At 35.8% G+C, this 19124-nt stretch overlaps 1 protein-coding gene across 3 annotated transcripts in view; it reads right to left on the bottom strand.

Annotated features, from left to right (window-relative positions):
• Positions 1-670: 670 nt before the first annotated feature.
• Positions 671-19124, bottom strand: part of HIPK3 (homeodomain interacting protein kinase 3) — a 91419-nt gene continuing 72965 nt past the window's right edge. For 2 of the 3 annotated variants that reach the window (XM_035012535.1, XM_035012536.1), the window contains exons 4-17: positions 17980-18099; positions 17214-17300; positions 16526-16710; positions 15272-15431; positions 14753-14876; positions 9742-9863; positions 9355-9479; positions 9103-9264; positions 8883-8945; positions 8294-8590; positions 7858-7998; positions 5916-6151; positions 5493-5620; positions 671-4641 (exon numbers count right to left, since the gene is read on the bottom strand). In XM_035012535.1, the coding sequence (XP_034868426.1) occupies positions 4165-4641; positions 5493-5620; positions 5916-6151; positions 7858-7998; positions 8294-8590; positions 8883-8945; positions 9103-9264; positions 9355-9479; positions 9742-9863; positions 14753-14876; positions 15272-15431; positions 16526-16710; positions 17214-17300; positions 17980-18099 (2427 nt within the window). In that variant the 3' untranslated portion in view covers positions 671-4164. The remainder of the gene's footprint in view (positions 4642-5492; positions 5621-5915; positions 6152-7857; positions 7999-8293; positions 8591-8882; positions 8946-9102; positions 9265-9354; positions 9480-9741; positions 9864-14752; positions 14877-15271; positions 15432-16525; positions 16711-17213; positions 17301-17979; positions 18100-19124) is intronic. The other variant, XM_035012538.1, reaches the window with a different exon arrangement.

The raw sequence follows: 19124 nt of genomic DNA, 5'->3' as shown, positions 1-19124 counted from the left end.
GTCTCATGTTTTACATCTTAAAAACGTGTGAATTCCCTACTCTTCATTCAAGCATATTAAGCAGAAATATTTACCTCAAAAAATATTCAAGGAAACAATATTCAGGGGAAACAGGCCGTGGGTATCTTGTGGGTGCAGGACTTCTGGCACACTGCCCCAGGCCTCAGTTTAAAAAGAACTGGTGCAGGGGCGCCTGGGTGGCTCAGTCAGTTAAGCGTCTGACTCTTGATTTTGGTTCAGGTCATGATCTCCTGGTCATGAGATCAAGCTCCACATCGGGCTCCACGCTCAGCAGGGAGTCCTCTGGACATTCTATCTCTCCCTCTGCCCCTCCCCCTGCTCCTGCACACACCCTCCCTCAAATAATCTTTAAAAAAACAACAAAACAAAACAAAAACAAAAAGAACTGGTGGAAAGTAGATTAGTTATGATTAGACAGCCTCATTCATAGATGAGATTCACCACTCAGAAGTGGGACTCTGGACAACTTACCTAAATACTTTGAACCTATTTCTTCATTTACATAATGGTGAAGATAGTAATACCTATCTCACAGGTGGTTTTGAGAATTAAATGAGATGACTGATGTAAGTTAGGTACTAAGTGTTACTACCCTTTTCCTTCCCTCCCCTGTAAGCTGTCCTGGGGTGGAAAAAAAGGCAACAAGCTGTTTGCTGCAATATATATATTTTAATTCAAAGTGAATCGACAGTAATACACCATAAATTCTTATTTTGACACTCACCAAAATAGTCACCTGGAAAACCCGCTTTTTGTGACAAAGTACAGAAGGCTTGGTCACATTTAAATCACTGAGAACTAGAGAGAAATACTAGCGCAAACCGTAATAGACATTACATCCATAAAAATTTTCCCAGTCCTTATTGTAATATTGCACAGTGCAATTGCTACATGGCAAACTAGTGTAGCATAGAAGTAAAAGCAAAAACAAACCAAAGAAAGAAAGCCACAAGTCTAAAATTGTTAAACAGTTAACAGTTCAAACTTAGTAATCAAATCTATTATCATTGGGTTCATTAAAACAAATCTTCCTACACCTTGCAGTGTATGATTTAACTTTTACTTAACACAAACCAAGATTAAAATTAGTAGAGATCTGAAAAAGTGAAAAGGCTTTGCTACTACAGTAACATATTTAAACACCCTGAAGGAAAAGAAAAGTAAGTATCAGGGTATTTGGTAAAAAAAAAAATAATAGTAATTTGCAAATCAAAAAAGTATGCAAATATGCAACTTGGAAGTCATGCAGTGTTTTATTTAAGAAAGCAGTAAAACCAAAGAAAACTGGTAAAATGGTTTTAAAGAAGGTATAAATCCAAATTCTTTTGTCGATATGTTGAATTTAAAAGTTAGCAGGATTTTGACATTTTTAATTTTTAAACACATTAAAAAGCCCATGATCAGAATCGGTTAAGAGCAGTGTACTCAACTAGGGTACGCCTTTATCAAACTTGACTATTACGAAAACATTTACTGTCCTTTTAACAAGACCATCTGAGTCTTGGAACTGAAATACAGAAAATACGCCATTTCAGGGTAGTAAATATGGCCCCGAACGAATATAAAACTGCGCCAGTTTTGTACCTGTTGTACAAACAGAAATCGATCCTTTGCACTTGGTGTTTCTGAAACATTCGCTGCCAGCATTGATTCTTTTCCAAGAAGTGAGCAGATACCAGTGATCTGCCGGACCATATAAATAAAAATTAATAAGCTGTGGAGGGCAGCAAGTTTACTTAAATAGTGACTCCATAAATTTGCCATCTGTAAATAATCTTTTAAATTAATCTTAGGCTACTCCTTTTTTCTGTGTAATATATATATGTATATATATATTTCTATTTATATAAAATGCATAGAATTGATTACTAAAAACACTGAAACTTGTGGGGAAAATTAAGTCCTTCATTTTCAGTGTGACTAAAAATGTACTGCTGGTTTTTTATTTTATGATCTAATACTGTAATTTTTTAAAATCAATTTCAGGCACATTTACTTCATTGATGATTATTAAATAAAACACTGCTTGTGTTAATGGAGTAAAGAAAAGTTTATCCATTATTAGCTTATTATTGTCAACGCTGTATTAGAGCTGTGCTAGTGGTATGCAATTCATTTATCAAAGAAATGCTGTAAATCCAAAACATTTGGAGAGTTTTACACTCAAATGCTTTGTACTGTTTATTCCAGTAAATGCTGTAAGATTATATTCCAGATTTTTAAGGAAAAAAAGTTAAGTCAAGCCTGCAAGATACAGCTTTCTCAAGTGTCTACAATGCCAGTATGAAAATAAAAAATTAAGTTACATTGATACATCCAAGTTTTTTATATGCAGTGATGAGCACAAACATTAATAGAGATAAAATACTGATGCAAATAACACACCCCAAAATAACATATGCAATTATTTTCCATCATTTACAATACAGTAGTTACAATGACACTCCAAACAGAAAAGCAAAGTAAAAAATCAAAACCCCAACTTCTATTTCATGTAATTAGACTTATACAGAAATTAGAAGGCTAAATAACAACTAGTTAATCACCTAATTTCACAGCTATCTGAAGTGGCAATCGTTATATAGCAGCTTATCTATGATACATTCAAGATAAATGATACAATTTATTACTTGCCCATAAGCTAAAACACAGCCTGTTTAATACCTTTCCTTAAATTCCACCTCTACACTACAATATACTTGAGGTCTATGCAAAAAAGTAGCTACCTTTTATATAGGAAATGGATGATTAAGTCTTTGGTGCTGTAAAAGCAACTTCATTTAAACATAACCACCAACCACCAAAAAAGAAAAAAGAAAGAAAGAAAAGAAAAGAAGAAGGGAAAAACCCAAGACACACTTCCTAGGAAAGAAAAAGCATGTAATTTCTGTCCCTGACGGAATGTATTAAATAAGCAAACACCACCAACAAGCAAAACAAGTACTACAATGTAAAAATACTTAAAAACAAAACAAAACAAAAAAAACCCTCTCACATGCATAAATGAACAATTGCACACAAAGAACTCACATCTTTTCAAGCTTCAATAGTAAATATTCTGCTACTATTTATTAAATACTGCATGGTTTGCCCAAGCTAAGATGAAACCACATCATGAATCAATGAGCATTTTGCGTTTTCTTTCATTACCTACTCAAAGTCATGCCTACTGCACCTCTAAACATTTTATTAAATCCAATTATACAGCAAACACTCCCAAAATAAACTTAGATTGTATTGCAGTTTCACTTAACAGTATATAAAATGCTGTGTTGTGACAGATATCAACTATCCATTAGATACTCAATCAATTTTTCTTAAGCACTACTAACTGCTTGCTTTTCTTGAAGCTAGATCATTCTGAAAAATCAGACAGCAGAATTCAGCTATAGCAAACATGCTGCCCTCTTAGTAAGGAAAAAACAGCTACAACCTGAAATCATACCACACAAAACCAAAAATGAACATTACTCTATCAAAAGAAAACTAAAGAGTAGATCTGAATTTTAAGTGCTGCAGTCCTCAACATTTATATATAGGTAATAACATTAACAACCTCAAATATTTAAGGCACTATGTGTGGGAACGGTTTACAATGCAGCTGAGATTATTAGAACAACATTTAAGAGCAAAGTCTAGGCAACATTTTGCCCATGCAAAGACACATGCAAATGTAAAGAACAATAGCTCAATTTCTTAGGTAAGTGACCCAACATTTATACACTAAGACACAGATAATACAATTCACTTGTAAGCTGTAATTCTGACATATGTGCATCTGTTGCTCTAAGTCTGTACACAGAATGGCTTCCCAAATGTGGATGTGTCTTGCACTAGTTAGAAGGCAATTTTATAAAAAATAGCAGGAGCAAAATTGGACTTCCGCTCCCATAAGTCACCTGTCTAGAGTTACTACATAAGAAGATAACATGACCAAAGACAAGTTATACCAAATGTGCAAAACACATTAAAAGTGAGTTTGTTTTTTTTTTTAAAGCTCAAAGTTGTTTAAATTGCACCCAAGTCTACATGATTCAAAAATAATTTTCTTGTGCCATGGCTAATATTTATTAAATACCATGTTTTTATTTTTAATCAAATGTTTATATCATTGAGCTTCCTCAATATACTCTTTTTGAGTGTTCACATATATGGATACTGGCTGAGTTTTGTTGGACTCAATGGAAATCCAGTATATGCAGGTGATGCTGCAATGTAAGAATGTGGTGGGAAGATTGGTTTGTACGGAGTCTGATGAATGGTTGGGGATGGTAACAGGCGGGGATTTATGCCCACTGGGACTTGGTGAACTATGCCACTGGGGTGAGAGATATTGTAAGTTGGATGCTGTAACATAGGTCTTGAGGTACATGGAGAGGCTAAGAGGTGGGCCACTGGTGCAGCACTACTGAGGGGAGCTGATGATGGGTATGGGAGTAGAGTAGGCTGTCCTCCAAGATGCGCATTTCCAGCCAGGTGGGCATGCATGGCCGTGTGACTGGGACTTCCATGAGAAAGAGTGAATGGATTACTGGTAACACTAGTAGGGATGTAAGCTTGCTGTCTTCGATGTCCGAAGTTTCCATTCCACTCTTGATGCCCAGATCCAAAGTGTTGAACCTATCCAAAAACACAGACGAAAAAGACTGAATACATATTTTATAAGTTAAAAAGAAAGGAAGAAAGGGAAATTACAGTACACTCCGTGACTGATCATCCACAGAGGATCTCTCAGATCTCCACTTCTACTCAGCACAGAGAAGAGTGAAATATCAGTTTTATACATATTAATATTAAACCTGTTAACATTTATTACCATGTAGTATGATAATATTAACACTGCCACTACCACCGCTGCCAGGATCACCATCCCCCCGTCACTACTAATCACAACCATTTGGGGAGCACTTACTTTATGGAAAGCTAACACTGTACATACGTGACATTATTTAATTCCAAAACAACCCTACAACATAGCTATTATTCCCTTTAACTGTGGTCCAGATTTGTTGAAGAGACCCGGCCAAGGTAACATACATAGTACTCAGCAAAGCCAGGATTTGAACACAGGTCTGACGCCAGTACCTGTTACCTTTTCTTTCCCAGAGTGAAACACAACTGCTGAGCACAGCACTGACCAGAGGGCAAGTACTTGGCGAGGTACGACTATTACCACAACTGACACAACAAAGGCAGCCACCAATCCATTAGTGCGCAATCTGAGCGGACGGGTCTAAGACAGCAGACACACTCGACAGTCATGTAAGAGAATCTAAAAGCCTAATGTTTCTGAAGAACTCAGGTTCTAGGATAATCTGCTTCATTATCCTATTATGAGGCCGATTTCTCCTTAGTCACGATGAAAAGGGATACATTTTTCAAGACTGTATACAGGGTCAGAATCTTTTTTCCTCCAAATGAAACACTGCTGATTTTGAATCCCAAAGACTCTTAGAACTTCACAAGCATACCTGACTGAAATTCAAATGCTGCTGCTGGAATGCTGATGTCAGTTTCTGCTGACGATTACCCACCGTGGAAGGCTGGTTTAATCTCCCAGGAGCGGACCGGCCTTTTATTAATGGCTGGCATATAGAATCTGGCAACGAACAAAACAGAAGACAGCTGATGCTTTTCCTTCTCATATAAAAATTAGAAAGGTCTTCAGATATTTTACACAGTACTGATTTGACAACCTTAAAATTAAATAAAGAGAAAAGACATCTCATGGTTTCCAGCACCAAATGGTATCAGGAAAGATTTCCTTTCTATGACAGATTAGGCAGGATCAAGTTGGAAATTCAGAGATGACTTCTGGCAATGTTGTTCTCTAAGGTTCCCAAATTAAGACTTTTTGAAGGGCTAGTCAGGGAAATAGGGCAGACTCAGTTTACCTGTGTTTGCCATATGCTCGTCGGCATTTAATCCATTCTCTAGTCCCATTGGTGGCACCACAACAGTACAAACAGCTGGTTTGGTTTCCGTGTTGGCCGAGCTCACCAGTTCTGTGTTTTGATGAGCGGCCTCCACAAAGCTGCTCTCTGCAAAGGGACTGTCGTGTCCCGAAGAGTCTGACGTTGGAGAGCCATCCACAGTATCACAACCACTTTCCTGTTCTTCATCTGACATACTATAAGAAAGCATTTTTATGAATATGTTTTTCAACATTACATCTAAAGTTAAGTACTATCCAGGCTCCAGTAAATTAATGAGAATCTTACTCAGTTATTTCATATTTAATTACAACTTCTTCCTTGTCCAGTAATATTTTTTTCATAAACATTCTAGACTCTCACATTAATTCTCTATTCAGACTGTTAACCTTCTGTTTCTATCCTGTTTAGTTACATCATTTTGGCACTTTATTTTCTCTCCTTTCCCTTCCCAATTGATTCTTAGTAGTGGTTCATAAAATTCCACTTTATAAACTCCAGAAAATCTCATCAAGACACTATAAAAGATGCACTATTCTGGATAATTTAAATGAAATGTAAAAACATATAGTCATGTGACCTGATTTCAAATTAAATTCTAATGTTAGGATTCATATCTTTAGTGGTAATTGGGGTCCTTTTAACTAAACAGTTATCTGAAAGGTCTTCCCCAGCTCTTCAAAGCCCTACTCAAAGTCCCATGTTTCCCTTCTCTTCCTGGCCCCCCGAGGCCATGACAATCTCTCCCCTCTTGGAGAGAGCAGTGATGGTCTATTTTAATCATTCATTTCATACTTAACAATTTGAAGCATCTTTATGTATATATATACTTTTAGTTATATTTATTTGTACATATATGTAATATTTTTATATAGACATATATATTTACAGAGATGAATATATATGCCAACTGCCAAACCATATTATAAGCAATTCACAAAAAGATGTGTTAAAACTTCTTTACATCCTCCAAAGTATTCAATACCATTATTTCCTGACTAAGGAAAAAACAGAAAACAAATGTATAAAATTGACTTTTTTTTTTTTTTAAAGATTTTATTTATTTATTTGACAGAGAGACACAGCGAGAGAGGGAACACAAACAGCGGGAGTGGGAGAGGAAGAAGCAGGCTTCCCGCTGAGCAGGGAGCCCGATGTGGGGCTCGATCCCAGGACCGTGGGATCATGACCTGAGCCAAAGGCAGACGCTTAACAACTGAGCCACCCAGGCACCCCTAAAATTAAGACTTCTTAAGGATTTTTTCAAATTTTGTTTCCACTAAAAAAAAAAATTTTTTCTAAAAGTTGAAATCAAATGTATTTCACTGAGATCTTTATGGCTTATCTCTTTACGTGTTGGTGTATCATGCTGATGAGGAGAAGCTCGCTAGTTTAGTGGCAATGCATTTCCCTGGCCAAAAAAAAGAGTAGGAAAGGAAATATGGATAAAACCATGCAAATCAATCACCAATGAGAGAAAAAAGCCATATTGGATACTTTATTGACAGTGGGTTATGACTTTATTATGCAAAAATTCCTTTTATTTTGCCAAAATGTTTATTTTTCTCTATGTTCCTATTCCAAATTTAAGTAATAATTGTAGTCTATGGAGAACTTGAGGACATGGCTTTTTCTACCCTTTCAAAAACAAATGATTCTTTAAAAATCATTTATTAAAAGCTGAATTTTTCATTTAGATGTGTTCTACAACAGTAGAAAAAAGTAAAAGAAAAGTATTACTTAAAACCCAAGTTTCTAAAAAAGTGATCTGGTTAAAATTATGTTCAAGAGAGAAGCCACTGTGGTAAATGGACAGGCACTTATTAACATAAACAACAAAAGAAATTACAGGCTTTTTAGCAGACATAGTATTTATGGTATGCCACCACTGAAATTCCCTTACCTGTTCGGTCTCTTGCAAGGGGATGGGCTGGACTGCCCTGAGGAGCTGGTGCTCAGGGTACTGTCAGGACTACTTAATGAACACATCCGATCGATATTCAAAGTGCTCTGGCAAGCTTCACAATCCAGACTATCCTTACATCTAGTGAAAGAGGGATGAGAAAACCATGGGTCAAAAATGAGAAGCAGCCAAAATTTACATTATTTAATTAAGGATATGAAGCAGTTCAGAGTGCCCTACATCAACAAAAGCCTAAAGCTTACTAATACAGGAGAAATGCTGTGATAATCATGTTAATTACTATTCAGGATGTTTACTCCAAAGGACACTGACAGACCAGGGATAAGTCCCAGAAAGGTGTTTTTCACCACACCAGAGGGCGCCATCACTATTTAAGGCTGTGGCATGAACACAAGGAACTGCTTTTGGCACTTACTCTCTCAGTGAGTGTCTCTGCGCTGTCTCCTCCTCATCAGTGTCACTGCTAATAGTGATCACACTCACTGCAGGGCTTGGGGAGTCAGCAATGATGATGGTTTGCCGCTGTTTGTCGGAAACTGATGAGTCAGACTCCTGCCGTACAGATGTTTCACAACAGTCTCTCGCCTCTCCTTCTGAGTTATGATTGTCCCGTGTTTCTATACAACGTACTTCCTCGACATCTTTCCCATTTACTAACTTTGGAGAAATAAATGTTGAATGTGGGACATTCGTATTCTGCAATGAATTACTCCTGCAACCAAAGGAATAACGTGTCATTTCTATAATCAAAATATGTACATGACATTTTTCTAAGACGTCTTGTTCAAATGAACAATGTGAAGCTTCACTTGTTCAAGATCATGTATATAACATACTAACATATAGATCGTTTTATAAATATATTATCTCTGGAAATATCAGTGTAGATTGCAGTTATATACATTAAAATGGTCATTTCTTGGTAAATGGGGCATCTGAGTGTCTAAAATTGTCTAAGATTATATGTAGATAATAAATCAAAAGGGCAATAAAGACAATCTTACCAACTGAAAGCATTTATTTCCTCTCTTCCTGGCTCCCATTCCATTAGTTTTACCAAAATACCTCTGAGAAATTGAGAAGGGGAGCTGGCTTAGTGTTTGCAACACAGCTATCAAAGAGGTCATTTTGAATAAAACAGAGTGACCCTTTAGTGTACATGCAAAATTTACTTTAAGGACTAATTTTCAAAATGCAGAGGAAAGTTAAAATACTGATACCAACCTGTTCTGGCACAGTTTATTTTTCTTTGTGGTGGCAGGCTGGGGCCAGACAACATGCGCGATGCCCACGCTAATTGGCTGCGGGGCCGATAAAGTTATCTGATTGGTTAGAAGAGGTTGTGGCATCACTGAGCTATAATGATTACTGTGTGAAATCATTTTCCTAGGGAGAAAGTTCAGAAAAATTGAATCCCTTCTATACCAAGATCTGTTCTGCAAACTTCACGAGCAAGTATTTTTGTTTTTAACTTACCCCCAGTCTCCAAGCCTTTGGGAACCAGCCACCCCATCAGAAGTTAATGCGGTAGTAGCGGGAGCCATGGGTGTGACCTGCTGCCAGGCAGGTACGAGCATCTGCTGTGTTCTGCCAGACCACGTCTGTGCACCAGATGCAAAAGAAAAGCTAGTAAGTTACAAGTAATTCATCATCACTACAGCTTAAAATCAAAAATACATTACAGTAACAATCATTAATAATTATGTAAAAGTTAGAGCCAAAGACTACAAAAGATCGAATTCCTGTCCAGATCGTTTTTACTATTTCTCAGCAGCACAGGCTGATAAATTACAAGTGGACCAGTGCCCTTACTTGAGTATAAGGAAGACAGCATATAGGCAAAAATAATAAATTATTACCAACCTGAGAGAGAACTCCTGGTCGGATCTGTAGTGGCTGTACAGCTGGGGCCTGAGTTACAAGTGGAACTGTATTATCTACTCTTATTGAATAACTAGTAGGTTTACCATGTGTTGCAGGAATACCTATGAAAAAGAAAAATCAAAGAAAACAAAAAGTTCTTAAAAACTGTTTCTCTGAGTTAACTTACAAAACTCTTTTAAATTCAAAGAACTGCTAAAATTCTCATTAGGACTTTAAAACCATCTCCTACATAAAATGTTCATAACATTAACAAAGCAATCTGTTAGGAAAGTGAGGTTCTTTCTATCTACCTTGTGGTACATCATTCCAAAAATTGATATAAAGCTATTCATTCTACAGCTTTAAAATGCATACCACCAAGTTGAATCATTTATTTTTCTTGAAACCTCCCATTCCTTTTAAAGTTTGCTATTCTAGCTTTATTTCCTTTTCAAATAGTTTTGCCACTACGATAAAGGACATGGAAAGGTGAATCTAGCCCAACATCCTGATCTTCTAGCAGGTAATGTATATCTTCTCATACAAACTTCTTTAAAAACTCTAACAGGATCTTACACTTTTGGCACCAAAGCGGGGAATGTATCGTAACTTCACACTTCAATGGCCATGATGGCTTAACATGATTCAAGAAAATTCAGGGATGACACACTCATTCCAACCTCGAAAGGAAAAGCAAAAATAATCTTTCATGATGATACAGCTGAGCTTTGACCAATGTGGCTTACTCTACTAGTATTCCTAGTAGAAAGCTACTGCAACTCCAAGACAAACATGTTCCACTTTGCTCGCCCACGAGGAAAATTAGAAAGCAGAACTGCCAGTCATGTTAATCCTGTTAATACCTCTGTGTCATATACTGCAAAAGTACCCTGCAAATACTGTCTTATATTAAACTTTGAGACAGTGAAATAGTATCACCCCAAATGAGAACTTTGACTCAACAAGATTTTAGGGGCGTCCCCCAAACTCAGAAAGCTCAGTTATGAGAATAAATTCACTACTTCACAGTTCCAGTCTCTTGTAGCAGTGACTTTTAATATAGGCTGGCAGATTATTTAAGTATCATCGGTTTTTGCATCAAAGTGATCTTAGGTGTTTCTGATCAGCCATAAGAGAAAAATATTACAATTGTTTTATTTTACTACTGAAAAATAACCTTATAATTTTATTGCACAAATATATTATAAGCGTTAATCCTAAAGAGAATGTGAATTTGGTTGTGTTTATTTATCTTCATAGAGGCTCTTCTCCCACTACCAGGGTGTTCTACCCCCGAGCTCCACCTAAAAAGCTAGGATTAAGTTTAACAAAGATCTATGGATTATTTTTTTTAAAACTGATCTTCTTACCCTTCCAAAAAGCATGTCTTGATCAGCCAGTTCTCCAAGAAATGGAATATAAGCACACCCAGGCAGTGTAGATATATGGCAGCAATAGACAATCTCATCAGAGAGAAAAGTATTCACTTTGACAAGGATGAAAGGACAGAGCGAACTCTCAAATTCCAACAAAAATCAACTTGCCCTTAAATTCTCCTCATAACTGATGCCTTACAATGAGAAGAATTCTCCTATTATCTTCTCTCCTCATGAGGTCTAATTTATTTTTATCAAATTCAACATGGTTAAGATCCCAATTTTCTATATAGTTATTAGATTAGCTAAAACTTCATCTTTGTTTGATTAGATTTGCTTTAATACCTGCACAGCGGGGCACAAAAGCTTAAAGATTGTTCTAGGACAACAGGAGAATTTTGTTGAAATGTGTTTGATTCTAAAATAGCAGTTTTCAACCAAAGGGGACGAATAACTAGCCCTTCAGGTTGCCAAATAAAGTTAAATGCTTGTTTAATATATACTCAAATTTGTTAAATAAAAGCTTGGCTAAGTGTTTCTTAACCTAAAAAAGGTACACTGTCATGGCTGTCGTACCTATATATCCATATCTACGTGTTATAATGTATAATATAACAATGTTATGGCTACAGTACGTATAGTGTCTATTCCCATGGAGAATATATGAAAGGCATGATGAACCTATAGACACTGTAGCCCCAAAGTAAAAAATGTCAAATGGAACAGACATAAAATTGACTTAAAAATACAAACTATAATGGTGCCATAACTGCTAACCAACAGCTGCCCAATAACCATTTAAAATGTTTCTTCAAAACGGACTGGCAGCACATTATGAGGGAAAGCAGTAAGAAGACCAATATTGGGATTTTCTACAGAGATACTAAAGCAGATTAGAGGGAAAGCTTTCATTTCTAAGCATCACTATACTAAGACAAGAAACAAAGAACCAACATATTTATAGAGCCTACATGTCCTGCTACAATGTACCTGTTACATAAGCTAACAAGTATTCTGCTTTGTCTTACTGTTAATTCTAATTCCAAAATACTGTTCCTGACATTTAAAAGGTTGATGAGTCTGACGGTATCTCCTTTTCTTTGTTACCCCTATCCTGAGCCACTCATATAGCTGTTGGCATATGTACAGAAAGGTTGCTAATCTTTTATCAGTTATAAGGCACATTCAAAGAGAAAAGATTTCTCTGATGCCTCATTGGATGTTTAAAGAATGATGCTTGACTGTGTTCAGAAATGTGTCTCACAAGCCTCTTAAATTTTTGCTACAAACAGAAGGTAGGCTCTGAAAAAAAGAGCTGCTATTCTCAATCTTGATGAGATACCCCACACTGTACCCCACAGTACTCAAGCTGACTTTGGCACACAGGGGAAAATTATTAGAAAAGAATCTGGAGCGCCTGGGTGGCTCAGCTGGTTAAGTATCCGACTCTTGGTCTCAGCTCAAGTCTGGAGCTTAAGGCCGTAAGTTCAAGCCCCACACTGGGCTCCACACTGAGCGTGGAGCCTACTTAAACAAAAAAGAACTTAAGAATCTATTTGTTAGTACACAGTAAAAACTCATCTAAGTGAAAATGCATCTGTCAAAAACCCATTTACATGATAACTGATTAAAAAACAAAGAAGCATCAGTCTTGCATGCTCAAGTATTTAGAAGTAAAATGTCTACCACTTACTATCAAACAGTGTAAGTATGTCTAGATAGAGCAAATAGGGCAAAATGTTAACACTTGTTGAATCTAGGGTAGAAGGCATTATGTTATTCTTTGAACTTTTCTACAGGTTTGAAATTTTTATAATAACAATTGAGGAAAAACAAAGAAATAAACACAACAGCATCTCTAAAAGCACTGACATCATGATGATGTGGGTTTTTTTATTACCCCTAGCCATGGGTTACTGTCACAGATACTTACAGACCACCTTGGCACACAATTTCATCTTAAAAATCAACCATCTAAGCTCTTGTTTTTTATCTTCAGTGCTACAAATCTTTCTCTCGATGAAACCTTATATGAAAACCCAATATATATAAAAGATGAAAATAAAGCTACCCTGGCAGAACAAAAATGGCTGCAGAGTGAACATGTTTTCACATCTCTTATTACCAGCCGATCAAGTCAACAAACATACCTCAGTGCTTTATTAGGCACTGTAGGAGATATTAGAACTTTAGAAACGTTGCTCAAATCCTTAAATCAAACAAAAATTTCAAATAACCCGCAGAATACAGAAATACTAGAGCTAGAACTCACAAAGCTATTATCTATTCAGCCCATTTCCTTTGACTAAGGCTGAAAACAGGTTACCAGACTCATCTAGAATGACACTGCAAACAGCAGAGAACAGGACGGTATCCCAGGCGTCCTGACTGAGCACCGACTGCTTTCACCAACACTACTACGCAGTACTACCACCACACTTCCAAGAGTCATTTAGGGCCTCATTTGTAGTTAACCTCTTGCTTTAAGACAGAATTAGATGTTAAAGCCTAGCAAAGACAAAATGCTAGGAAAGGACCTAGAAAGTCACGTTTTATTCTGGTTATTCCAGCCATAATATTGCCTGCTACTGTCCTTTAAGAACCACTAACAAGTGCCCGGTTTGAGAGTTTATGGCCTCTTCAAAGGTATTCTGCCACTCATCTCACTTGAGGTTTTAATTTGCTTTTTATCTAAGTAAGGGACATAATCTAATCGAGTCAAAATCAATCTCTCCTTTTTTAATCCTAAGGTATGGGCAAAGAACAAGACTCTAAAATTTGGGGATAAAATTCCTTTGACCAGCCATCAAAAAAAAATGAAATCATGCCATTTGCAACAACATGGATGGAACTAGAGGGTATTGTGCTAAGTGAAGTAAGTCAATCAGAAAACGACAATTATCATATGATCTCACTGATACGTGGGATTTAAGAAACAAGGCAGAGGATCATAGGGGAAGAGAGGAAAAAATGAAACATGATGAAACCAGAGAGGGAGACAAACCATAAGAGACTCTTAATCTCAGAAAACAAACTGAGGGTTGCTGGAGGGGTGGGGGAGGAGGGATGGAATAACTGGGTGATGGACACTGGGGAGGGTATGTGTTGTAAGAGCACTGGGTATAAAACTGATGAATCACAGACCTGTACCCCTGAAACAAATAATACATTATATGTTAATTAATTGAACTTAAATTTTAAAAAATTAAAAAAAAAAAAAAAAAAAAGAATTCCCTCGACCAAAATTTAAAGAACTGAGTTCTCAGTCACTTTAATGTCTGGTAAGAACAGACAGATAAAAGGTACTTACCTAAACATCTGGAGCTGTGATAACCACTAATGGACAACCCCACAGTTTTCCAAGCTCGTTAATTTCTACTAAGGTAGTTCATTGTGCTAGACTCTACAGGAAATCTCATTATCATAATGACCCATTTTGTTAGTGATGATTACAGTGGAGCTCCAGTCAAGAGAGGAATGTCACTGGTCTAAAGGCTACCAACCAGCTTAAATTTAATTCAAATGTGGCACTAAATATATCAAAAACTATGCAACATATTTAATTACTAGATGCCTAAATTTGTTTAAAAATAATATATGCCTAAGTTCAAAGTGTAATTTAAATCAGGGAGTACCTTGAATAGCTGGGGGACAGATAATCAGGGTCTGCTGAAAAGCATCACCACAACCAAAATGAGCAGTTCCGGCCTGTAGAGGAATTCCATGGTGCGCCACTGAATGAGCGGACGTGGTTAATGCCTGAAAGGATCAGCACAGGTGGCATTATCCTGAACAGTCTTCTAACTGCCACGCGCATGCTTTACAAATGCAATTCGAATACACTTCTTAAAATCATACTTCTATTGATAAAAATGGACCCAGAAACTGATTTTACTCAACTTTACTTTTCATAGAGTTGCTGTACAGAAAGGCAGATAGGGGATACTGACAGTGAAAGGTGATAAAATAAATGAGCTTCAGCAGACATGCTCTGATTGTTACCCTGAAATATTCAAGATTTCACAAAATAACCAGTGAGACCCTCACCAGCACGTGACTTCTAACTGCTGACATAAGACTTCTATATACCTCAAAAGCAAAATGAGCAATCATAAGAAAAGGAGTATAAATTATTAAATACTCTAAGTTCTTACCTGATTTCTTAATGTGCCAATTTTAGTAAAACTTGCTGTCAGATTAGCAGTACTGCCTGAAGCAACTGGTCTTAAAAGGGAAGTTTTATTGTGATTATTTGTGTCACATGAGTTTGGGTGGGACTTACAAATATCCATAATATGAAAACAGGACTTTACACTGCAAAAAAAAAAAAAAAAGGAAAGGAAAGGTGATTGTAATATTATTTTAAATGTTTAAAGTAGTTTAAAATTTAAAGTTTCCAAAAGAAAAAAATTTCTACCAGAAAACCTACAAAAGACTGAATTTTAAAGCAAGTGAAAGTATATCTTATATCTGCAATATTTTCTAAGACATCAAAGCAATAGTGAGCATTTTTTGACTAGCACAATTTAATTTTATGACCGCTGCCTGAAATAATTTTTCCTAAATTTCTAGATCTCTACATTCCTAAACTACTGGTACAAAGTATATGGTTATCATGTTATTTTCAAAGTGCTTATATATGGAAATCATTAGATATTTTTAACTGTTGGGGATAGGGATGGGGAGAGTAGTTGGGCTTTATAAAAATACCAATTTTGAGGGTAATCCATAATAATTAATACTGGTTTGTCCCTATACCTTCTTCCTTCAGTCATCTAAAAATATTAATATCAGTCATTAAATAATATTAAATTATACTAATATATAAAAATATTAAAATATTTTATAAAATATTAAAAGAAAAGGTGTGGGCTTTAAAGAATTCATAAGATTTGTCTAAGGTAAATCTGATAAGACCTTCTCAGTTTGAGAATATATTCTTCTCCACTAACCCATAAAAACCCTCCTTTCCTTCCACAACACAGAGGAGAAGGTGTGGGCAGGGAAAGCAAATGGTGTGAAGGGAAATTAAAGACGGAGTTTGCAGGACTCAAAAGAGGATGGAAAACTGTTAACACTTCCTTTTATTATATATATGCCTGGTTATTAAGTGATTAATATAAAACATAAATATATAAAATATATAACATAATATACAAAAATATAAAGCAAAGTGATTTCAGTACGGTATTTTTGGAAAAAGAACATTGGAATGCAACTCAGATTTATATTCTGATACTAGCTGCCACTTACTAGTCCATGTGAATTTGGCCAAGTTAGCTTAACCTCTTTCGACTCCATTTACTTACATTTAATAAATATACTGAATCATCTCTCTAACACACTAATTTTCTACAGACTTAGTATTATTTTTCCAGATCATTTAAAAAGATTTTCAAGTAACATACTGGTTGCTATGAGGGAAATCTAGAAGATGTTTCATATTAACAAAAGGATGGTTCAAAGTCTCAGCTGGAGTAATTCTTAAATCTGCATCAATCAGCAACATTTTCTTCAACAGACTAACAAATTCTCTTCTATCAGCTTTCTCAGCCAAAAGATCACTTCCTTCCAAATCCATCACTGTGTTCACCTATAAGATCAAAATTTCAAGTTATCAAAAAAAAAAAAAAAAAAGCCACAGAAGTTAGTATATGTTAAAGATTCAGTTTAAAAAAAAATACCACAACACAGAAAAGAACAGAGGACTACAATTATTTTGAAACAAGAATGAGTATTGAGTTTTAACAAATTTACAAAATGTTTCAAGGTACCAAATAGTATTTAAAACAAGGGAAAAAATTGTTTTAAACAAATATCCACTTCTAACAAAATATAAGGAAAATAAATTGGTACAGCTAGGATTTTCCCTCTTAAAGAAAATACTTTTTACTAAAGCACAGGATGGTATAAATTTAATATTTGATAAAGACAAATGCAATTTAGTTCCTGAGAGGAACAATTTTGTTTGAAAAGCTTAAATCCAGCAAGCACTCTATAGTTCTTTAGAAGACGATTAATATGTGGTGGCATCCTTGGCATTCAAGTGCAGCATCGTAAGCAGGGAAAACTAACAAACATGACTGTGGTACTCACATGCACTATATCATCCAGACTGTTGAATATGTACTTTCTGGCTTCTTTAGACTTCATTCCTGTCTCTGCCTCATGCTCTTCTAGTGTCTTATTGGATATCAAAGAGGGAAAATAATATATTATTACCCACCATTTGGAAATTCTTTATTTCTTTAGTTCTGGCACATCTAGTGTAATACATTGAATATTCTAAGGCAAGGAATTCCAAAAGATTAACTATCAAAAATGTACTTTTTAAAAGTACAAAAAAAAAAATTAAGAAGACTTGGTTCAGGTAAAAAATATATATCCTATCATATATATATATATATATATATATATATATATATATATATATATAATCCTATTATATCCTTTATAAGTAACTGGTTATAAAGTTAATCATTGAGGATTTACTAATCCCACAAAGAGCCTAGGAATAAATTAGGTACTTGGGTTATGGAGTAAAATGGTGAAATTTAGTCCCTGTCCTATAAAGCTTAATAATGGGAAACTGGGTAGAGAAGATGAAACATACAACACAGAAGTAATTACATACATAAAATCTAAAAAACCATTTAAGATGAGTTAATTATGTTGCCAGGTTAGAGAATGAGCTAAGTTATTCGGGGAAGGCTTTTTTTTCCCCCATTAAAAAGGGGGAAGGGTCAAAAATGAAAATTCAGAAGAAGAAATACAGTAAAATAAAAATAGGCATGGGGGATATTATCCACATGATGCATCTTAGAAAAAATGTTTTCCTGAATATTTTTTTTTAATGAATTACCTTTAATCTCCAACCAGAATGAGAAATATCTGTTTCTCTGCAAAAAAATCTTGTGGATTTCGTGCCCACATTTAACAACTGTTCTCCTGGTAAACCTTGAGTCTGAGAAATATATCGAATCTGAAAAATAATTTATAAAACAGAAGAGTTTATTCTTTCATGTAATAGATATTAACTGAACACCTATTCTCTATCAGACACTAAGCTCGATGTTAGGTCAAGAATTAAATGACGTAGTCTATGCCCTCAAGAAATTCTAGTGGGGAGCATACAAGTAAACAATTATATTACAGGGTTGTAAGTACCATAATAAATACAAGCTTATGGGAAGACAGAGAAGGGACATGTAAAATAATTGTAGTCACATAAAGTTCCAGAAGAGGTGATGCTCAACTTGAGTCTACAAGGACAAGTTAAGAGTTCTTTAGCCCTGAAGAGTGGGGAAAACCTGACTATGATATATGCTAAGGTTGTAATATGAGTAAATATGCAAAATCAGGAGAAAACACCCACACATTCAGATCCTGGAAGCGCAGAGGTTCACTCAGTGAAAAATGACAAGAGGTAAAACTGAACTAGCAGGCAGAGGGCTTCATCAGTAAGGTAAGAAGTTTTATCTGTCCTCTTTCCCTCTATAAGCCCCAAGTGCCCATTGTTTTATCTCTAAATCTGTATATAAATATTTATCTCTAGCCCTGGAGCTGTAGATCCAACTGCTTACTGAAACTCTCTACCTGGCTGGACCTGAGGTCCCTCAAAGAGAACATATCCTAAACTCAATTTTCCCTTAAATCTGCTAATCCTCATGTATTTCCCAGCAACAAACACCAACACTAACCACCCAAACCAGAAACCTGAAACTTACACCAGACACATACCCTCTCCCTCATCTCTCTCCCCACAACATCCAAAACCCTAACAATTTTACCTCATTAGTATTTTTCCTAACTGTCCCTTCTCTCCATCCCTCTTTTAGGTCTTCTTCAATTTTGAGTTATACAATTTCACAAGCCCCCTTACGTAGTTTATCTGCCTCCCTAATGATGCCATCCACTCACCCCCAATTCATTACTCATACTAACAGCCATTCTGGCAAAACACAAATCTGTTACTCCCCTGTATAAAATCACTTCCCCTCATTCCAC

Source organism: Mirounga leonina, unplaced genomic scaffold (genome assembly GCF_011800145.1).
Source record: "Mirounga leonina isolate KUSES-001 unplaced genomic scaffold, KU_Mleo_1.0 Mir_166, whole genome shotgun sequence".
Classification (NCBI taxonomy): domain Eukaryota; kingdom Metazoa; phylum Chordata; class Mammalia; order Carnivora; family Phocidae; genus Mirounga; species Mirounga leonina.
Note: the sequence above shows the minus strand (reverse complement) of the source record. Positions and strands in the feature narration are given on the sequence as shown.